Source organism: Somniosus microcephalus, chromosome 19, assembly GCF_052327205.1.
Source record: "Somniosus microcephalus isolate GS21.2 chromosome 19, FLI_Smic_1.0, whole genome shotgun sequence".
NCBI lineage: Eukaryota > Metazoa > Chordata > Chondrichthyes > Squaliformes > Somniosidae > Somniosus > Somniosus microcephalus.
The window spans coordinates 14,277,211-14,300,791 of NC_141005.1; the positions used below are offsets into that span (position 1 = coordinate 14,277,211).

At 42.7% G+C, this 23,581-nt stretch overlaps 1 protein-coding gene across 2 annotated transcripts in view; it reads left to right on the plus strand.

Moving 5' to 3' along the window:
- Positions 1-23,581, plus strand: part of pi4kab (phosphatidylinositol 4-kinase, catalytic, alpha b) — a 173,243-nt gene that overhangs the window by 4,152 nt on the left and 145,510 nt on the right. For both annotated transcript variants that reach the window (XM_086012001.1, XM_086012002.1), the window contains exons 2-10: positions 1,565-1,681; positions 5,038-5,131; positions 10,764-10,852; positions 11,611-11,683; positions 13,025-13,287; positions 16,136-16,199; positions 18,644-18,792; positions 20,925-20,990; positions 23,172-23,268. In XM_086012001.1, coding sequence (XP_085868127.1) covers positions 1,565-1,681; positions 5,038-5,131; positions 10,764-10,852; positions 11,611-11,683; positions 13,025-13,287; positions 16,136-16,199; positions 18,644-18,792; positions 20,925-20,990; positions 23,172-23,268 — 1,012 coding nt within the window. The remainder of the gene's footprint in view (positions 1-1,564; positions 1,682-5,037; positions 5,132-10,763; positions 10,853-11,610; positions 11,684-13,024; positions 13,288-16,135; positions 16,200-18,643; positions 18,793-20,924; positions 20,991-23,171; positions 23,269-23,581) is intronic.

The following is a 23,581-nucleotide window of genomic DNA, read 5'->3' on the forward strand; positions in this document are numbered from 1 at the left end:
AGGGGAAGATTTGGGAGAGTAAATAAGTGATTGGATGGGTCCTGATTAAAGGACCCAGGTAATGAATAGTAAAAGTGAACTTTTCTTCCTGTATTCTTGGTTTCTTATGTTGTCTCTGGTAATATTTTGGATACAATATTATTGCCGTCTTTAGGAAATCATCTTTTCAGCAAAGACTTTATTTGGAAAATCAAATAAAAATAATCATTGCAGAATTAGAAGACCATTATGAATGCCCTTGAAATACAGTTTCTGTTCTGCAAATGAGCTGATGGTAACTGATGAAGGGTAATTATTTGTACATTTTTACTGAAGAAAGCCTACTCATTACAATAAAAAAATCCTTAATAGTTATTGGATTTCCCAAATTCTATATAATTTTATTAAAACCCATGAAAAGCTGCTAATAGGTGTCTATTTTTGAATTGCCTAAACCTGTAATAGTGCTGGCCAGGAATAAATAAGGGATATGTGTCGGGCAAAAGTTAAGTAGGATGATTATCTTATCACAGTCGCTGTTGCAACTGTGTACTGTACAAACAGTGTAATTGCAGGTATATTGTGTATCAGACATTGAATTAGTATTAGGTTAGGGCAGTTATTGAATAAAGGCTGTCTGCAGCAAGTTATACCATAAGAAACAAAAAGACAATATATATGAATACAGTTTTGAATTAAAAAATATCAAAACTATATGTAAATAGTGTGAATTTATTACAGGATTAAAGTGGTATTGAAAATATTGTGTAGAACAGGTTATGGGGTAGCAATTGAAAATGAAATAAAACCAATGGAAGTCACTGTACTCCAAAAGTAATTGATTATGTGAATCTATGTAATGAGGCACTATATAAATGGAAGCACTAAATATACTCATGTATAAGTCTAGAAGTGTTTAGAGTTGAAAGTAGGGGCAAGGTCATGTGCTATGTGTCATTGTTGTGGTTGGTACTGTAGCTTAATCTGGGAGTACGTTCACTCCTCCCAGCCCACTCTTATTTTTCTGCCTCTTCTGAATTCTCCATTGCAGCTTCTCTCTTTCTGGCTCCTAGCTTCCCACATCCCTTCGCAAGCTCCTTGTTTCCTGGCCCCTGTCGGTGCGCACCGGTGGCAGTCAGTGGAACAATCAGTGTGCATTAAGAGGCAATTTCCCACTCTTTGTGGAATGGTTGTGATCGATGCCGCATCTTATACATGTGTCATAGACTTACAGAATCATGCAGCATAGAAGGAAGCCACGCGGCCCATTGTGCCTGTGCCAGCTCTTTGAATGAGCTGTCTAATTAATCCCATTCTCTTTCTCCATAACCCTCCAAGTTTCTCCTTTTCAAGTATTTATCCCATTCCCTTTTGAAAGTTGCTATTGAATCTACTTCCACCGCCCTTTCAGGCAGCGCGTTCCAGATCACAACTTGCGGCGTTTTTAAAAAAAAAACGTCTCCTCATCTCCCAGACTTTCCCTCCAGCTGTGGGATATCTTGTACATGTGAACGTTCAGTATTTCTGTTGCTTTATGTTCTTTGTTGAGACAGAGAAGCTTGAATTAACTTTTATTTTCTTGCAGGTAGAGAAGTTATTATGTATGTGCCCTGTGGATTTCCATGGCACTTTTCAGCTGGATGAACGGCGCAGGGATGCAGTTATTGCTCTGGGGGTTTTCCTGACAGAGTCGAACCTTCAGGTAAAAAGGATTTGTTCTGTACATATTTTGATAAGGCTGGACTCTCCTGGAGCTCGTATGTTTGTATCCGGTAGTGTGTTCTATAATGAGCACTGAAGGAACCAGAGCATTTTAAATGAGTTGATTTTGACCCAAGTCTTTGAATGTGTCTTTCTATTGGAATCCATTTGACTATGGCTGTCTCTTGCCTTGGCCTTAATGTTACCTAAAGAGCCCTTGTTACTATCCAACTCCTGTCACTGTTGAAATGTTGCTTTGGTTTGTTAAATCAACCAGCTTTTTTGCAAAATTCTGTTTCATGTAAGTTCCGTAGACGTGTACATGTATCGTGGACAAGTTTTTCCCTGCTAAACTTTCCACAAAAAAAAATACTATGGGCCTGAAATGACGGTGCTTCCAACAGCGTGCTCACACTGTACGCTGTCGGAAGCCTTCAGAATGGCCTCGCAAGTTCCCGGTTTCCATATGCGCTGCGCATGCGCGATTACCCGGAACTTACGATCTGTCAAGTTTCGCTTGGACAGATCCACTGCATCTGCTACAAAATCACTTTTGCTGGTGCAGAGTGGGGCTATTTGCCCAACAGCTGCCCAGCGAATGCCCACCAAACCCTTACGCTTGGTAAAAGCAGGCATAAGGCCTTCTTTTATCAGCATAAGGATTAAAATAAATGTTAAAATAACATTTAAAAAAATTATTTAAACATACACATACATTTAAAATTAGTTTAGGTAAATTTTGGCCTGTTTTAAAATGTTTAAATTTATTTTTCAAAAAATTACATTTCTATTTTAAATGCATAATTAAAGGGTCTTTTAATTAATTTTGGACATGTGATCATTTATTTTTATTTAAATAGTGTGAATTCTTATTTATTTGGGGATTTCTATTATGCTTATGGGGATTCCGTTCGTAGGAATCCCTCTTTTTGATTAGTCGAGCTGGCCCACGTGATCCTAGGGACGCTTGCAAACCGCATGCACCCCTGGGATCCGTGGGCCTTTATGCAGGCCTACGCCTGCAGGCCCAGGAACCGAAGAGGCCGAAGCTCCAGAGACACCAGGTTAGTTCGGATTTTTTATTCGGTTCGGAGGCGTATCCTTCTTGTATGCCTCCGACCGCAAATTTAGGGCCTGTATCTTTTATAAATAGTCGTAAGTTACCAGTGACGATGCTCACGACCAGTTGATGAATCAAACTTGTTCTTGAAATACAAGATGGTGATGGAAATTGGAACGAGACTTTAGAAATTAACCTCACCGCACCACCTAGTGGCCCAAGCCTGAAATTACACTGTGACAGTTGACGTAGGAAAATTGAATGTGAAGCCTTGACATAGCAATTTAGCAATGGTAAATATTAACATGAACGAGTGATCAAAAAATAGTAAGAATAGGAAGTGGTGTGCTGAGCAAGAATTTTAATATTATACATTCTAATGTTAGAATGTGCAAATTTTTTTGAACTTTGCACTTGTCACATTTTATTATTTTTGCATGTACGAGCTATTTGTGTAACTCATGTCCTTGCAGTACATTTTGTACAATGGTCAGGATGTGCGCAGGATGTGTAAGATTTATGTTGCCAATTATGCTTGATTTGACTAAACTAACCCAGAATTGCATGTAATTCTCTAACTCACCCTGACCTTGTATCGTTTTTGTCTAAAGCTGCAGTTTTGCATCCTGCATACGTATTAGATTATACGACACTATATCAGACAAAACGCAGCTTGTCCCTAGGCTCCCAGTAGCAATTGAATCTGGAATTCCAACTTTGATCTTGTTGGGGAAAAAAATGCTGAAATGATGGTGCTTTGTGTCTAAGTCTTTGGCCTGTTGTATAAATTACACTTTATCTGGACACCTTTCAAACTTTCCATGCACTCTAGTTAGAAAGCAAGCTATTTTAGAGTACTTTGATTTTAGTATTAATCTAACATTGGGTGCAGTTGTGTAACTTAGTTGCATAAAATCTAAGTTACGTTACGTTTTACTGAAAGAAAATGTGGCTGATTTATATTTTTGAAAATTCAAGCTTTGTTGTTGCATGTGAATGATATTTCCCACATTAGAACCATACTGCACATAAAGAAGCCATTTAGCACAACTGTGTCTTTGCCAGCTCTCTGTAAGAGCGAAGTAAAACTCATCCCACTGTTCTCGCTTCCTCATAGAATCTTAGAAATTTACGGCACAGAAGGAGGCCATTCGGCCCATCGTGTCTGTGCCGACCGACAAAGAGCTATCCAGCCTAATCCCACTTTCCAGCTCTCGGTCCGTAGCCTTGCAGTTTACGGCACTTCAGGTGCATAACCAAGTACTTTTTAAATGCAATGAGGGTCTCTGCCTCTACCACCCTTTCGGGCAGTGAGTTCCAGACCCCCACCACCCTCTGGGTGAAAACAGTTCTCCTCAACTCCCCTCTAATCCTTCTACCAATTACTTTAAATCTGTGCCCCCTGGTTATTGACCGCTCTGCTAGGGGAAATGGGTCCTTCCGATCCACTCGATCCAGGCCCCTCATAATTTTATACACCTCATAATTTCATAGCCCTGTATCTTCCTCTGATGCAAATATTTATCCAATTATCTCCTTGGAAGATGCGATGGTATCTGCATCAATCACTCTCTGGCAAAGCACTCCATGCTCCAACAACCCTCTGCGTAGAGAGATTTTCACTAACCTTTTCCCTCTCTCTCTCGGTGATAATTTTAACTTTGTAACCTCTTGTCACTGACTCCCCAACCAGAGGAAGTAGTCTTTCGCTATTCCCTTTATCAAAACCTTCATAAATTTAAAAACCTCTATCCAATCTACTCTTTGCCTCCTCTGCTTCAGTGGACATAGTCTCCTCGCCGCAAATCTCCTCATAACTATCGTTTCTCATCCCTGGCATCATTCTGCTGAATTTACGCTGTATGCTTTCTGTGGCTTTAATGCCCTTTCAGTAATGGCGGTACCAAACCCTGCACACAGTACTAATTTATTGTTGTATTGTATACCCCATTTATAAAACGCAAAATGCTGTTGGTGTTTTTTTATGGCTTTATCTATTTGCACTTGCACTTAGAGGGAATTATGTATTTAAACCCTTATGTCTCTCTGTTCATCCACACCTTTCAATGTATTTCCATTGAGTGCACAGTTGCATTACATGTGTTTTTCTGTCCCCAAAGTATTATCTCGCACTTTTACCCATATTAAATTGCCAGCCCGTTCCACTGACTCACTTACATCTTCCTGACGTCTTTCACAGTCCCCTTTTAGGTTTTGCTAAACCTCCTCATTTAGTGCTGTCAACTCATGAAATGATTTGATTTGGACAGATGTAACTAATTTCTTCTTTTTCACAGCATAAAGAAACTGTGGTCCCTTACCTGCTACGGCTCCTTAAGGGGTTGCCGAAAGTCCAGTGGATTGAAGACAGCTCAGGAAAAAAAAGTCGAGGTAATGGGATCTCCTTTGTATTGCCTGTTACAATTGACAAAGTTCAGTGAAAACTTGAGTCATTGTGTGTTTGGAGTATTGTCAGCCCTGCCATGAATTTGTATTCATCACGAGCTTGCGATACGAGAGCTAACTTGGATTCCTTTTTTCAATTTTGTTTGCACAGCGGGATTGTTTAAATGTTATAAGTAACTAGTTACTTTTAAAAAAATTAAATACCAGTTAATCTCCCACAGCACTGTACACGGGGAATCAAGACTGTGTAGTCTTCAGGTGAAGTGGGGTTAGTGATCATGAGAAATTGGGCCAGGACATGCAGACGTAATTGAGTCCCCAATGTAAGGTCATACATTCTGTCGTGTTTATATTCTCATTATAAATAGCCCCAATGTCCACATTAACAATTGAAACTGCTTCTGTAAATTTGTAATCACACCTTCCCCACCCACAGTGGAGGCACTTGGGTTTTTACGACTATCCGGCAGCTTTCTCGCCCGCTCATTTCCTGATAGCAGCCCACTGGATTTATTGAATTAATTTTCACAATTTGCCATGCTGGGACTTGAACTAATGATCTCTGGGCTGATAGTCCAGTTCCATCACCACTAGACTACCATATCCTTTTGGAATTTATAATGAAAATGGTTCAAAGGAAGTGCATGCAGGTGTCAGATTTTTTTAATATAATAATGTTCCTGTCTGCTTTGTTTCCATAGAAGTTGATGTTTAAAAACAGACAGAAATGCTGCCCGGTAGAGCTCTGATTTTAATGAGAAGCACAGCACTGGTCCATGGTGCTGTAATGCGGGGCCCACTGTTGCTTGTGGCTGCTGTGTGTGAGATTGTGGCCCTCTTTCCTGGGGGGGGGATACGGAGTCCCGTGACACTTGCTCACTGCTGCACTGGAAGTCGATCGCTTCAGCTGGTGAAAGCTGCACACTTCTGCTGCAATAGAGATTGCACAGGATGTGGTGAAAGTATGTGGCGGTGTTTCTGCTTTCCCACAAATGGGAAATGAAACAAAGAGAAGGCTCCTTTGCTTCAATAAGCTGCTGTTATTTCTTAACCCTTTGATCCCCGTGGAATGCTTCTGTTTTCTGCAGTTTGAATGTGAAACCTGTAAAAAGAAAAGAAAGACAGACTTACATTTATATAGCGCCTTTCATGACCACCGGATGTCCCAAAGTGCTTTACAGCCAATTAAGTACTTTTGCAGTGTAGTCACTGTTGTAATGTAGGAAACTCGGCAGCCAATTTGCACACAGCAAGCTCACACAAACAGCAATGTGATAATGAGCAGATAATCTGTTTTTGTGATGTTGATTGGCCAGAACACCGGGGATAACTCCCCTGCTCTTCTTTGAAATAGTGCTATGGGATCTTTTACATCCACCTGAGAGAGCAGATGGGCCTCGGCCTGGATTGATAAGTGGCAAGTAGCATTTGCGGCACACAAGTGCCAGGCAATGACTATCTCCAACAAGCGAGAATCTAACCACTGCCCCTTGACATTCAACGGCATTACCATCACTGAATCCCCCACCATCAACATCCTGGGGGTCACCATTGACCAGAAACTTAACTGGACCAGCCACATAAATACTGTGGCTACAGGAGCGGGTCAGAGGCTGGGTATTCTGCAGCGAGTGTCTCACTTCCTGACTTTCCACCATCTACAAGGCACAAGTCAGGAGTATGATGGAATACTCCCCACTTGCCTGGATGAGTGCAGCTCCAACAACACTCAAGAAGCTCGACACCATCCAGGACAAAACAGCCCGCTTGAATGGCACCGCATCCACCACCTTAAACATTCACTCACTCCACCACTGGCGCACCGTGGCTGCAGTGTGTACCATCTACAAGATGCACTGCAGCAACTCGCCAAGGCTTTTTCGGCAGCACTTCCCAAACCCGCGACCTCTACCACCTAGAAGGACAAGGGCAGCAGGTGCGTGGGAACATCATCAACTCCAAGTTCCCTTCCAAGTTACACACCATTCTGACTTGGAATTATATTGCTGTTCCTTCATCGTCACTGGGTCAAAGTTCTGGAACTCCCTCCTTAACAGCACTGTGGGAGTACCTTCACCACACGGACTGCAGCGGTTCAAGAAGGCGGCTCACCACCACCTTCTCGAGGGCAATTAGGGATGGGCAATAAATGCTGGCCTTGCCAGTGATGCCCACATCCCAGGAATTATTATTTTTTTTAAAGGTGCTGTCGAAGAAGCCTTGGCGAGTTGCTGCAGTGCATCTTGTAGATGGTACACACTGCAGCCACGGTACGCCAGTGGTGGAGGGAGTGAATGTTTAAAGTGGTGGATGGGGTGCCAATCAAGCAGGCTGTTTTGTCCTGGATTGTGTCGAGCTTCTTGGGTGTTGTTGGAGCTGCACTGATCCAGGCAAGTGGAGAATATTCCATCACACTCCTGACTTGTGCCTTGTAGATGGTGGAAAGGCTTTGGGGAGTCAGGAGGTGAGACACTTGCCGCAGAATACCCAGGCTCTCTCGTGCTCTTGTAGCCACAGTATTTACTTGGCCGACAAACCAACAGTGACGGTACTTCAAAGGGAATTCATTGACTGTGGAGCACATTGGCATCTCTGAGGACATGAAAGGTGTTACGTAAGTATGAGTTCTTTGTATAATTTGTTTTGCCACGTTGTGCCTATAATGGTTTTACTGGGTTTAATGTGTTCACTTCGGCCACAATAGCTATTGTTTAAAATCAAATAATTGAGTTGGGGGAATCTATGTAGCTCTATTTCCTGTCTCTCTGACTTAATTTTAATGTTTCCACCACCCTATCAGGCAGTGCATTCCAAATCCTAACCACTCATTGAATAAAAAAGTTTTTCCTCATGTCGCCTCTGGTTCTTTTGCCAATCACCTTAAATCTGTGGCCTCTGGTTACTGACCCTTCAGCCACTGGAAACAGTTTCTCTTTATTTACTCTGTCTAAACCCTTCATGATTTTAAACACCTCGATCAAATCTCCTCTTAGCCTTCTCTGCTCTAAGAAGAACAACCCCAGCTTCTCCAGTCTATCCACGTAACTGTAATCCCTCATCCATGGAACCATTCTAGTAAATCTCTTCTGTACCCTCTCCAAAGCCTTCACATCCTTCCTAAAGTGTGATGCCTAGAATTGGTCACAATACTCCAGCTGGGATCGGACTTGTATTTTATATAGGTTTAGCATAACTTAAGAACATAAGAAATAGGAGCAGGAGTAGGCCATATGGCTCTTCGAGCCTGCTCTGTCATTCAATAAGACCATGGCTGATCTTCGACCTCTGCTCCACTTTCCCACCCAATCCCCAAATCCCCTGATTCCCCTAGAGTCCAAAAATCTATCGATCTCAGCCTTGAATATACTCAACCACTCGGCATCCACAGCCCTCTGGGGCAGAGAATTCCAAAGATTCACAACCCTCTGAGTGAAGAAATCCCTCCTCATCTCGGTCTTAAATGGCCGACCCCTTATCCTGAGACTGTGCCTCCTAGTTCTAGCCTCTCCTGCCAGGGGAAACAATCTGTCAGCATCTACCCTGTCAAGCCCCCTCAGAATCTTATACATTTCAATGAGATCACCTCTCATTCTTCTAAACTCCAGAGAGTATAGGCCCAACCTGCTCAATCTCTTCTCATAGGACAGCCCTCTTATCCCAGGAGTCAATCTAGTGAACCTTTGTTGCACCGCCTCTAAGGCAACTATATCCTTCCTTGGATAAGGAGACCAAACCTGTGCCCAGTACTCCAGGTGTGGTCTCACCAAGGCCCTGTACAATTGGAGCAAGACTTCCTTACTCTTATACTCCAACCCCCTTGCGATAAAGGCCAACATGCCATTTGTCTTCCTGATTGCTTGCTGTACCTGCACGCTAACGCTCTGTTTCTCCTGTACAAGTTCACCTAAATCTCTCTAAACACCAACATTTAATAGTTTCTCACCATTAAAAAAATTACCCCTAGTTCTAGACTCCCCAGCCAGGGGAAACATCCTCCCAGCATCTACCCTGTCAAGCCCCTTAAGAATTTAAATTTCACTTCCTGGCTTTTGTACTCTGTGCCTCTCTATTTATAAAGCCCAAGGATCCCATACGCTTTATTAACTCTTTGTTATACTGTAGTAGAAAAGGTCATTCCAATGCTTCATGATATCTGTATTGAACGGAGTTAGCCATTTGCTACAAATGGTGGAAGAGCTGTGCATTTCTCTACTTTTGCATGGTTATAGTTTTCCAATGCCTTAGTTTTACTCTTTCATGCCTGAGCAGTGGAAAGGCTAATTGGAGTTTGTTTCTGAGCTGTTCTACACTAGAAGCATTGTGTAGCACAGTTTAGACTGAGTAACTAAGTACTTGTAATTCTCATGTATTAACTGCATGTTTAGCACAATCCTCTCTAATTAAGAGAGACGTGCAAAAATAAATCTCATTCCTAAGTAGTTACTTTGTACATCTGAGGGAGGGGAAGAGCCCCATCAGCGTTTACCAATGTTTTTACCCTGGAGTATCCATTCTTTAAAACATTTCTTTTGTTATTCAGCGTACTTCGATTGAATTGTAGCTGTCAGCCGTGGCTCAGTGGGCAGCACTCTCGCCTCTGAGTCACAAGGTTGTGGGTTCAAGTCCCGCTTCAGAGACTTGAGCACAAAAATCCAGGCTGACACTCCAGTGCGGTGCTGAGGGAGTGCTGCACTGTCGGAGGTGCCGTCTTTCGGATGAGATGTTAAACCGAGGCCCTGTCTGCTCTCTCAGGTGGACATAAAAGATCCCGTGGCACTATATCGAAGAAGAGCAGGGAGTTCTCCCTGGTGTCCTGGGGCCAATATTTATCCCTTAATCAACATCACTAAAACAGATTATCTGGTCATTATCACATTGCTGTTTGTGGGACCTTGCTGTGCGCAAATTGGCTGCCCTGTTTCCTACATTACAAGAGTGAATACACTTCAAAAGCATTTCATTGGCTGTAAGACGCTTTGAGATGTCTTGAGGTTGTGAAAGGTGCTATAGAAATGCAAGTTCTTTTTTTTCTTTTTGAACCCTCGCTGACTAAACGAGGTTTTAATCACACAGGTTCAGTAATAGGCTTTGGTGTTCTGTGTGAGCAAGAGGAGTAAAGACACTTATTTCCTAATGAATTGTAGCTATAGCCATGGGAGGAGCTCAAAGTTGAATAAAGACTTAGGGAAATGGTCTTCCTGTAAATTAGATGAGATAATTGTGGAATCCTTCTTGGATCAGAGCTTTTAGACTAAACAAATGATGCCAATCTATATACATCTAGAAAACAGGAATCTTTATAAACCTATATTTGGTTTCACAGTCCAACAGCAAGCTATTGACGAAAGGTCATCGACCTGAAACGTTAACTCTGTTTCTCTCTCCACAGATGCTGCCTGACCTGCTGAGCATTTCCAGCATTTTCTGTTTTTATTTCAGATTTCCAGCATCCGCAGTATTTTGCTTTTGTATTATTTTAATCATGTTCTAATCTCTGAAACAGTACAGTACTGTACTGATAGTAATTGCAGTAAAGCAACATTGTATATGGGAAGAGTGTCACAAGGAAATAATGTGCAGAAAGAACTCGCAATTTATTATTTTTTCTATCTTGCAGGAAAGCTTCCTGTTGCTGAAAACTTCAGCTTCTGTTTGGTGACTCTGCTTTTCGATGTAGCCCAGAGAGAATCTGCATTAAGGGTACAGGTGAGGGCATTGTTCTGTTACCTTAGAAAAATGACTAAAGTCTTGGTGACCAGTAACCAATTGGATTATGTGATGGTGCACACTTCTTTTTTTAAAGAGTTCCAATTCCAAATTGGTGGCTATTACTGTGAAACAGTTCAATTGACAAGGGCAGCAGGCGCATGGGAACACCACCACCTCCAAGTTCCCCTCCAAGTCACACACCATCCTGACTTAGAAATATGTTGCTGGGTCAAAACCCTGGAACTCCCTCCCTAACAGCACTGTGGGAGTACCTTCACCATATGGACTGCAGCGGTTCAAGAAGGCGGCTCACCACCACCTTCTCAAGGGGCAACTAGGGATGGGCAATAAATGCTGGCCTTGCCAGCGATGCCCACATCCTAGGAACGAATAAAAAAAAAAACTGCTTTGACTTGATGCCAGAAAAAGACAATATATATCTTTTAGTTATTATTTAGCATAATAGGTAAGATTAACACTTCACATTTATAGTTGCATTTATAGGACTGTCTGTCTTAAGAACTATTTTGTCTTGTGATGCTATTACGAATAACAATTTTGAATATCCATTTTTGTTTCCTCTAGCTGTGGAGAGTGTTGATTTGTAATGTACAGGTTTCAAAGTGTAACATATCTCTGTGCAACCCTTTTTGTATTTACAACTCACTTTCAAATGAAAGAATTCAGAGTGTTTGGGGAAACAGCTCAGAAATTTGAACTTTGTCATTTTTGATTTAAAAAAAATCATTTTACAGATTCTGGAGGCTATACTGGATGTGATGGAAGTGCTGTTGGGAATGTGCCTGGCACCTCAGACTCAGGATAAAGGTATTTCTATACTGCTTTAAATGCCCTCTGAAACACCAGACCTACAAGATCTGGGTTGAGGCTTTTATGGAGAAATTGCTAATCACAATTATCATGAAGTAGTGCTCTGGCATCAAACTTGGATTCAGGAAAGTTCTTCTGTCAGACCTCGGATTCAGTGACTATGACAATAAAGTTAAGGGTGCAAAAAGAAAGTAAGAAATTTAGATTTAATTTTTAATAAGACGGTGATGGAATATTTGGTGTAACAAAAAGCCATGGCAGATTTTTTTTAAAAAGGAGTGGATGAATTCCTGTTAGAAAAGGGGATACAGGCATATTAGTCCCAGAATCATGGTAAGGAAACTGATAGGTGGTTTGGAAGGGTAGGCTAGAGGGACCAATGGTCTCCTGCCCAAAAATTACTGATCTGCTGTCAAACTTTTTCATACTGATTAAATCATTGACCAAATGTGCTATAGGGATACAAACGAGAAATGGTCCGTGTGCTCCTCGTCTTTTGCTCTCGAATTCCCCAGAGGCTACTCATGCTGACAAGTGTGGCCTGAACTTGATTGTCAGGCTCGTGGCTTGCTTTTAGATCACAAATATCTCACTCAAAATGGTCAAAAGATGCATTTTGATTCCTGTACCAGTTCGCTGCAGATCAGCTGTAGTCACTGAGTTTGTATCACTCACGCACGGGAAATATTTCAGAGGCTAAAACCATAAGAAGTTTGCATCACATCTGACAGTTCCAGTTTCCGCATGCTAAAGATAATATGACAGGATTTCGCCGAAATGTCCCTTTTTTTTATTGAACTATTGCTGAAACCTGGGATGGCAGGAGAGATTGGGTCGATTGGGCTTATATTCGCTGGAGTTTAGAAGAATGAAAGAGGATCTCATTGAAACTTATAAAATTCTAACAGGACTAGACAGACTAGATGCAGGAAGGATCTTCCCGATGGCGGGGGAGTCCAGAACCAGGGGTCACAGTCTAAAGATAAGAGGTAAGCCATTTAGGACAGAGATGAGGAGGAATTTCTTCACCCAGAGAGTGGTGAACCTGTGGAATTCTCTACCACAGAAGGCAGTTGAGGCCAACTTATTAAATATATTCAAGAAGGAGTTAGATATATTTCTTAAGGCTAAAGGGATCAAGGGATATGGGGAGAAAGCAGGGACAGGGTACTGAATTTGGATGATCAGCCATGATCTCATTAAATGGCGGAACAGGCTCGAGGGGCCGAATGGCCTACTCCTGCTCCTATCTTCTATGTTTCTATGTATAAACATCAAGTTCAATACCTGTATTCTGTTGGTTTGCTCTATATTAATAATAACTTTTGCCTTTCGCAGTAAACTTGTGCAGATACGCAGTGCCTTGCTTGATTGGAATTGGCAGAGCATTTGGACGTTACAGTAACACAGATGAATCTCTTCTTTCAAAGCTGTTTCCCAAAATAGCACCACAATCACTTAAAGCTCCCAATGAGCTGGATGGACTGAGGCGGCGCTCCTTCAACGACTTTCGATCAATCCTGCCCAGCTCCCTTCTGACGGTCTGCCAGTCGTGTGATAGCTTACGACACAAAACCAGCAGCGTGACGAATGTCTCCCAGGTTATAAAGCAAAACTCAATTTCAGTGTTCACTACGGGTATTAAGTTTTTTGTCTGAAAGACGACTTTCCTCTCTGCTCATAATTAAATTTAGGTGGCGTGGGAAATGGTGCAAAGAAAGGAGGGAGAGGGGGGGAAAAAAGGAACTACAGGCCAGTTAGCCTGACATCAGTCATTGGGAAAATGCTGGAATCCATTTTAAGGAAGTGGTATCAGGGCACTTAGAAAATCATAACATGATTAGGCAGAGTCAACATGGTTTTATGAAATGGAAACCGTGTTTGACAAATTTATTAGAGTTTTTTGAGAATGTAACTAGCAGGATAGATAAAGGGGAACCAGTGGATGTAATATATTTAGATTTCCAAAAGGCATTCGATAAGGTGCCACATAAAAGGTTATTACACAAGATTAGGGCTCATGGGGTTAGGGGTAATATACTAGCATGGATTGAGAATTGGTTAACAGACAGAAAGCAAAGAGTAGGGATAAACGGGTCTTTTTCAGGATGGCAAGCTGTGACTAGTGGGGTACCGCAACGATCGGTGCTTGGGCCCCAGCTATTCACAATCTATATCAATGATTTGGATGAGGGGACTAAATGCAACATTTCCAAATTTGCTGATGATACAAAGCTAGGTGGCAGTGTCAGTTGTGAAGAGGCTTCAAGGGGATCTCGACAGGCTCAGTGAGTGGGCGAGAACATGGCAGATGGAATATAATGTGGATAAATGTGAAACATAGAAACATAGAAGATAGGAGCAGGAGTAGGCCATTCGGCCCCTCGAGCCTGCTCCGCCATTCAATGCGATCATGGCTACCAAAGTTATCCACTTTGGTAGAAAAAACAGAAAGGCAGAGTATTTCCTAAATGGTGGAAGATTGGGGAATGCAGATGCTCAAAGGGACCTGGGTGTCCTTGTACATGAGTCACTGAAAGTGAATGTGCAGGTGCAGCAAGCCATTAGGAAGGCAAATAGTATGCTGGCCTTCATTACAAGAGGATTTGAGTACAGGAGTAAAGAAGTCTTACTCCAATTATATAGGGCCTTGGTGAGACCACACCTGGAGTACTGTGTACAATTTTGGTCTCCTTACCTAAGAAAGGATATACTTGCCATAGAGGGAGTGCAACAAAGGTTCACAAGGTTGATTCCTGGGATGGCGGGACTGTCGTATGAGAAGAGATTGAGTAAACTAGGCCTGTATTCTCTTGAATTCAGAAGAATGAAAGGGGATCTCATTGAAGCATACAAAATGATTACAGGGCTTGATAGGGTGGATGCTGGGAGAATGTTTCCCTTGGCTGGGGAGTCTAGAACCAGGGGCCACAGCCTCAGGATAAAGGGTAGGCCATTCAGGACTGAGATGAGAAGAAATTTCTTCACACAGAGGGTGGTGAATCTTTGGAATTCTCTACCCCAGAGGGCTGTGGAGGCTCAGTCATTGGGTATATTCAAAACAGAAGTCGATAGATTTCTGACTAGTAAGGGCATCAAGGGATATGGCGATAGGGTTGGTGAATGGAGTTGAGGCAGAAGATCAGCCATGATCTCATTGAATGGCGGAGCAGGCTCGAAGGGCCGAATGGCCGACTCCTGCTCCTATTTCTTATGTTTTTATGTTCTTAGATGGGACAGTAAGCCGTGAGGAGAACACAAAGAGTCTGCAAAGGGATATAGATAGACTCAGTGATTGGGCAGTAAGGTGGCAGATGGAGTATAATGTAGGGAAATGTGAGGTTATTCACTTTGGTAGGAAGAATAGAAAAACAGAATATTTTTTAAATGGTGTTGAGAGAGAATTGGGTGTCCTCGTGCAAGAAACACAGAAAGCTAGCATACAGGTACAGCAGGCAATAAGGAAGGCAAATGGCGTGTTGGCCTTTATTGCAAGAGGATTGGCATATAAGTGTAAGGAAGTCTTGCTATAATTGTACAGGGCCTTGGTGAGACCACACCTGGAGTACTGTGCACAGTTTTGGTCTCCTTATCTAAGGAAGGATATACTTGCCTTGGAGGCGGTGCAACAAAGGTTCACTAGATTGATTCCTGGGATGAGAGAGCTGTCCTATGATGAGAGATTGTGTAGAATGGGCCTATACTCGCTGGAGTTTAGAAGAATGAGCGGTGATCTCATTGAAAGGGGTAGATGCTGAGAGGTTGTTTCCCCTGGCTGGAGAGTCTAGAACTAGGGGGCATAGTCTCAGGATAAAGGGTCGGCCATTTAAGACCGAGATAAGGAGGAATTTCTTCACTCAGAGGATTGTGAATCTTTGGAATTCTCTGCCCCAGAGGGCTGTGAATGCTGAGTCTTTGAGTATATTCAGGGCTGAGATCGATAGATTTTTGGACTCATGGGGAATCAAAGGATATGGGGGATCGGACGGGAAAGTGGAGTTGAGGTCGATGATCAGCCATGATCTTATTGAATGGCGGAGCAGCTCGAGGGGCCATATGGCCGACTCCTGCTCCTATTTCTTATGTTCAGCAATTTGGGAAGTATTTAAAGTTGTGAAAGTAAATTATAAGCCTCTTTTTTTTTTCAATTTTCCTCAAAAGAAACTTGCATTTGAGAAGGAAATAAAAATACTGATAGACTAATATCTATATTGGGAAAGAGAAGTTCTTTTCCTCTACAGAAATATAAGCAATAGCTTCTTTACGGGCTCTGTTGGTAAGTGCCCTGTTACGTTCTAAAGCATTCATTTTAGTGCCCTAAGTTTAATCTCCTGTCTGTGCTGAATCAGCTGCTGGTGCCCAGGGTGTTAGTGTAGTTGCATCAATTCAGCACCAAGCTTTGCAGTTTTTGCATTGTTTTGTCCTCATTGTTTTTTTTTAATACTGCAGGTAAGCCCTGAACGCGCAACAGTTCCTTCTTCACCTGGAGGGACCAATTTGCAGTATTTTGAAGGTAAGATTTAATGCTTCAAAGATTGAATCAGCGATTTTTAACTAATAACGTTGCTATTTAAAATGTACTGAATACCATCACCAATGCTGTAAAAGCACAATGCCAATGAATGTGAACATATAGGGGGGAACTTTTACTTCTTGACAGGCTGGGATCAGGGCTGGGGTCCGGTAACGCGCGGGAAACCCGGAGGCCTGGGTTTCTCCGCACTCTGGAGATTTAATTCCACAGCGTGCATCTTCTGTCAGTGATAGGTTCCCCTGTTTGGAAGTCAGCCTGATTGACCGGCTTGGCTTCGAGTCGGACGGGGAGCACTCCGGAGGAGGCCGCAGGACCAGGTGAGATTGGGTCGATTGGGCTTATACTCGCTGGAGTTTAGAAGAATGAGAGGGGATCTCATTGAAACTTATAAAATTCTGACAGGACTGGACAGACTAGATGCAGGAAGGATGTTCCCGATGGTCGGGGAGTCCAGAACCAGGGGCCACAGTCTAAGGATAAGGGATAAGCCATTTAGGACAGAAATGAGGAGGAATTTCTTCACCCAGAGAGTGGTGAACCTGTGGAATTCTCTACCACAGAAGACAGTTGAGGCCAATTCATTAAATATATTCAAGAAGGAGTTGGATATATTTCTTAAGGCTAAAGGGATCAAGGGGTATGGGGAGAAGGCAGGGACAGGGTACTGAGTTTGGATGATTAGCCATGATCGCATTGAATGGCGGAGCAGGCTCGAGGGGCCGAATGGCCTACTCCTGCTCCTATCTTCTATGTAGGTCCTATCCCTGACCCAGGGTGGGGTGGTCTGATAGTGGGGGAGCTTGGGGTGCCAGGAGGAAGCACTGCTGCTCCTCCTTGCCCACAAAGAGTGCTCCTTGAGACTGTCTTCGCCTCCCTGCAGCTGCCCTGTTTCCTGAGGATCAGGAAACCAGGCTGGCCATAGTAAATCTGCTGCTTTTGGCCTCATTAACATATTAAAAATGCCAGCCTGCCTCCTGGGAGCGGGTTGGCTGCCCGCCCCTTGTCCCACCTCGGTAAAACCCAGAGGTCGGTGGTTTGAAGCCGGCTTCCCGACATGCTTCAATTTATTTCTTGCCCGCTTAAACCCCCCCCACCACCTGCGCCCGCTCCCACCAATGTTCCCTTTAAGCATGCACGGTATTTTGAAGGGTCCGCGTGGCGTCAAAAATAATTGCAGGCAACATTGACTCCCACCCACTCATCCATGTTAAAATTCCCCCCATACAGTCAGTATAATTCGAGATAAAATTACTGAATATTTCAAAATGCACGAGTAAATAGAGGACAGTCAACACATTGTTAAAGGCAAGTCCTGTTAGACAAATGCAAGAGTTTTTTGTTGCTGAAGAAGTGATCAATTGGATAGATAAAGGGAATGCATTATAATGCATTCTTATATGGATTGTCGGCAGGCATTTGATAATGTGTCTCACAAGAATAAAATTCAGTTGCATGGTATAAGAGGAGGTATCGTAGCATGGATAGAAAGTGAATTAACGGACAGGAGCAGAGCGTTGGAGTAAATGGATGTTGAATTGGTTAGTCCACCGAAAACTGCGTAGGCTTAGGTGCTTTATTATAGAAAGGACATTAACGTCGTAGAGAGTATTCGGCATAGGTTCAGCAGGATGATGCCAAGGATGGGAAACTATAGTTATAAGGAGAGACTTGAGACACTGGGGCTATTACTAGTGGAGCAGAGAAGGCTAAGAGGAGATTTAATGGAGGTTTTAATATTATGAAGAGCTTTGGTAGAGCAAATAGAGAAAGACTATTTACTTTGGTTGGGGAGTTAGTGATGGAGGGCCATGAATATAAAATTATACATAGATAATAGATTGATAGAAACTTAAGCACAGAAGGATGCCATTCGGCCTGTCATGCCTGTGCTGGCTCCTTGAAAGAGCCGTCGTGTTTAGTCCCACGTCTGCGCTTTTTGTCCGTAACCCTGTAAGTTCCTCATCCTCCAGCACCTGTCCAATTCTGTTTTAAAATTATCGATGGAATCAGCTTCCACCACCTTTTCAGGTCAAGCGTTCCAGATCTCGACAACTCTGAGTGAAAAAATTTCTCCTCGTCTCCCCTCTAGATCTTTTTCCAAGGATTTTGAATCTGTGGACCTCTAGTTATTGGCGCACATGCCAGAGGCAATATTTTTTGCCTATTTACTTTATCAAAACCTCTCGACATTTGAAAAAAAAACTCCAGTATGAATAGCAAAGAGCCAGCACAGACATGAATAACTGATTGGCCTCCTTCTGTGCTGTAAACTTTTATGGTTCTTACCAAAAAAGTAATTCCTCTTTGTGAATGCATTTTTCTTGCAACTGTGTTAAATTGGGTTTTTGTGTGGGTGGGGGGGATTGGTTAGGTTAGCTTCTGTTCTCCTGGGTAATTGGGAAAATTGGCTTTTTCTGTTGCAGGTTCGTACCTCCCCGATGGCAGTGCTTTGGACCCCCAATATTACTTCTCTACCATTAGCTCGAGTTTCTCCGTCTCCCCGCTGTTCACTGGCTGCAGTACAAAAGAATTTCATATTCCACTCGAATACCTCCGACAGCTACTTCAAATGGTACGTACGTTCTCTCAACCCATCTTTTTGATTAAGCTTTCATACATCTCTCTCGCTATAGTTTGCTATCTGTTCCCTTATCTCTTTCTTTTTGTGAAGCACCGGAGGATATATTTTTTTGTTAAAGGGACTAATAATTCAAGCTTTTTTTGAACTGTACGAATGCACTCAGCTCAGCTGTACATCTGTATATTGAAAGCCTTATCTCTCTGTACACTTCCTGTTAACTTTTCCATTATACATTCCTTTTTTTAAATGGTGAGAAACTATTAAATGTTGGTGTTCAGAGGGATTTAAGTATCCTTGTACAGGAAACACAGAAAGTTAGCGTGCAGGTACAGTAAGCAATTAGGGAGGCAAATGGCATGTTGGCCTATATTGTAAGGGGGTTGGAGTATAAGAGTAAGGAAGTCTTGCTACAATTGTACAGGGCCTTGGTGAGACCACACCTGGAGAACTGTGCACAGTTTTGGTCTCCTTATCTGAGAAAGGACATACATGTCATAGAGGCGGTGCAACAAGGTTCACTAGATTGATCCCTGGGGTGAGATGGTTATCCTATGAGCAGAGATTAATTAGATTGGGCCTCTACTCTCTGGAGCTTAGAAGAATGAGAGGTGATCTCATTGAAATATACAAAATTCTGAGGGGGATTGACAGGGTAGATGCTGAGAGGCTGTTTGCCCTATCTGGAGAGTCTAGAACGAGGCGGCATAGTCTCAGGATAAGGGGTCGGCCATTTAAGACTGAGATAAGGAGGAATTTCTTCACTCAGAGGGTTGTGAATCATTGGAGTTCTCCGCCCCAGAGGGCTGTGGCTGCTGAGTTGTTGAGTATATTCAAGGCTGAGACAGATAGATTTTTGGAATCAAGGGATCGGGCGTGAAAGTGGAGTTGAGGTCGAAGATCAGCCATGATCTTATTGAATGGCTCGAAGGTCCAAATGTCCTACTTATGTTCCTAATTCTTGTGGTCTTGTGTCAATGTGTATAATGTCTGTGGGAATTTGTTATTGCTGTAACTGCACTCAGACAGCTGGAGTGCCACCGCTGGTGGGAGGGTGCAATTACAGCATGACAAATTTCTCGTAGAAATGTGGACATAGGAATTTATAAATGAAATGGCAGAATGCATGATTTTAGAACGGGGACTGAATTACATATGCGCGCCCTCGTCCAATTATTCCCTGGCTTCTACCACTGCTTCACTTGAATTACTACACTTTTGTCCTGTCTTTCTGTTTGCGATGGCTCGGGAGATCAACTTGTATATTTAATCTGAACGTCTACCTGGAGCACCAGAAAGCGACACTCCAGGATAAGACTCTGCAACGACCTTATCCTGGAGTTTACAGCTTAAAATTATCAGCTTGAAAAAGATAAGAAAAAATAAATGACTTCTTGTATCTGAAATAGATTGACCTGTTGATTTTTTTTTTTGTTAATGATTGGACTTCCAGTTTTAGAAAAAAAAAAGCCACAAGACTGATTCTATACTCCTATCAACTGCATAAACCTGTGTACAATATTTGGATGTGATACCTTACCACCTTTTTAACCTTGCACAAATCTCTTTGTAGTAGCGTGAACCCTGTTCTGTAGTCTAAGAATAAAGTGCAGATTAAACCAACGTAATTCAGTTAAGATTTTAAATCCAGTGAAAACATCAAACAAGGGCCATGGAGTTGTCGGACGATTTTCCCACCTGCTCTCAGACAAGTTGCCGACGTGTTTTTATACTATTCTGGGCTCAGATTTCAAGAAAATATACCATTTTAGTCCAGCCATTTTGCAATTGTGTACCTTGTAACAGTGCAATTGTGAAATATGGGAACTTAAAAAAAAAAAAAATGGTGGCTATTTGACTAGAAAATTTAGCAGATTGTTTATATTAGCTGGGGCAGCTCTTGGATTGTTTTATGGCATTGCACAATCATCTCCAGGAGTATGCTTAGAGGAAAATGGTAGTTTGTGTCTGGTCTAACATGCACCCTAAATGCTGCATTTCAGTGTTTCTAATAGAAAACAACGATTCCCCCCACGGGTGACTGTGTAACCACTGGTTGTCGGCGTTCTGTTCTTTGGCTTGCCTATTTCATTTTAAGACTGAAGTTTCTATATTTCTTCCCCTAGGTTAAACGGATCGTGGCTGAGTCAGTTTTGAAAACACTGGATGCAACATTGACAGAGGTTACTGAGGTAAAAGAATCACACGTTGTTTTGAAATAGTGTCAGCCGTGGCTCGGTGGGTAGCACCCTCGCCTTTGAGTCAGAAGGTTGTGGATTCAAGCCCCCGCGCCAGAGACTCGAGCACAAAAACCTAGGCTGACACTCCAGTGCAGTACTGAGGGAGTGTTGCGCTGTCGGAGGTGCCGTCTTTCGGGTAAGACGTTAAACCGAGGCCCTGTCCACTCTCTCAGGTGGACATGAAATATCCTATGGCACTATTTCGAAGAAGAGCAGGGGAGTTATCCCCGATGTCCTGGAGGCCAATATTTATCCCTCAATCAACATCATTAAAACCGATGATCTGGTCATTGTTGTTTGTGGGAGCTTGCTGTGTGCAAATTGGCTGCCGCGTTTCCTACATTACAACAGTGACTATACTTCAAAAAGTATTTCATTGGCTGGAAAGTACTTTGGAACGTACGGTGGTCGTGAAAGGTGCTGTAGAAATGCAATCCAGTTTAAAATTATTGTTAATTCAGGGTGGTCTAAAATGATAGTGGGAGGAGGGCCAGACAACACAGTCGATTACTCGATAGCAAAATACTGCGGATGCTGGAAATCCAAAATAACAACAGAAGACGCTGGAAAAGCTCAGCAGGTTTAGGCAACGTCCGCGGAGAGAGAAACAGAGTCAACGTTTCAGGTCGAAGACCCTTCGTCAGAACTGAGAAAAAAGCAGGAAATGAAACAGATTATAAAGCAAGTTTGGGGGCTGGGAAATGGGGGAGGGGATGAAAGAACAAAAGGGAAGGTCTGGGAGGTGAAGAGACATTAAGAGACAGTTGATTACTCACTGTCCTTTCATCTCTAGGAGCTGGGCTCAAATACAAACTAGTGACGGGACAAAATCCTGATAAATGTTCAAGTTATCACCTAACCGTTGCTAATTGGTACTAAGGACTAGATCTCTGGCTATTTGGGGGGGCGGGGGGGTACGGAGCGGACACACACTCTGGATGCCCTTGATGCACATTCTTGGTGAAGAAAGTCACATCAAGTGCCCAATACCTGGCAGTCGCAAACCATGTGGCGCTGGATGGCTTCTACCCGCCGTTTTAGATCGTGGTTTTCAGCACCTGCATCATGATTTGTCAGCTGATCGGGGTGGAGACTGATCAGTTTGTTCACCGTGGGATTTCTCTGTGTTTTACCGGCGCTTCCGGTGTTGTGGCTGGGATTTGCTTTTGTGCTCGGCTTGTGCGCGCTGCCTTTGGTGACTGTACTGACAGCAGATCTAGCTGGTAAGTGGGAGCGAGCCACAGTTTCTAATTCTCAGCCACAGTATCTGAACTGCAACACTGCACAGAAAATACTTGCAGGGCAGAAACCCCACTGTGATTTCTGCAGCTTAGAATCACACAGCATCGGTAATGTGACTATATCAGATCTGAGAGTGCTTGCCCGAAATGGGAAATCCTCTATTTCCAAGCAACTGTCGATATTTCCTTGATGACTACAAAATTCACCCTAAAAGAACCTGACTCTTGCAGAGGGGGGATGATTTTGTTTGCATCTGTTAACAGTTTGGCTGACATTAGGTAAACCTATACCTGATGGAAGAGTTGAATTCCAATGTACCAGCCACTGTTCTATGCAATTAATGATAAAAGTTATGATCTGGAGTGCACTGTCTGAAAGGGTGGTGGAAGCAGGTTGCATTGTAATTTTCAAAAAGAAATTAAGACATATACTTGAAAAGGAAAAGTCTGCAGGGTTATGTGGAACGAGCAGGGGGAGTGGGACGAATTGGAGAGCTCTTTCAAAGAGCCGGCACAGGCGCAATGGGCCGAATGGCCTCCTTCTGTGCTGTAAGATTCTATGATGAGCATAAATATGTCACAAATCTTTTGGCCGGACAATGCACAGTATCTTCAAGGTAGGTTTTGAAGAAGGGTTTCGACCCGAAACGTCAACTCAAATTTCTCTCCACGGATGTTGCCAGACCTGCTGAGTTTTTCCAGCATTTTCTGTTGTTATTTCACAGTATCTTCAGTTCATTTGAAAATGTAACCTCTGCTGCTAATTATTTTGTGGACAGAATCCTGACTGGAAACATTGGATTTTCAAAGATTCTAGCTGAATAGAATCCAAACATGTTTGATTTTCTGAAATGCACATCACAATAATCTTTATATTTATTTTGATATTTAGGCAAATGCTAATTTGGATCTCTACTATCGAAACTTCAGTGATCCTCTCTATGTGGTGGTGTTTAAAATGTTGAGAGACACGTTATATCACATGAAAGGTAAGCTTCTCTTGCCAGTGGTATTTATTAAGATTTTGTTACAGCCCAGGAATTGAGTGTCCTTGGGATACTGACTTGAACGAGTACGCAAGTGTCTTTCTGGAACTTCTGCTTGTAATCGGCCTGTTTGCTGTGCTATTTTGTGGCAATCAATGCCTATTATACAATTAGATGGGGTGGAGTTTGCTTCACTCTAGTGATTGGGCTGAGTTAGTCCCTCCGAGGGTTAAGGAAAGGCAAAGGATGTGGGCTTGGAGGACGGTTACCATTTCCACCCCAACGTTAAAAGAATGCCAGCAAAAAATATTTGCTC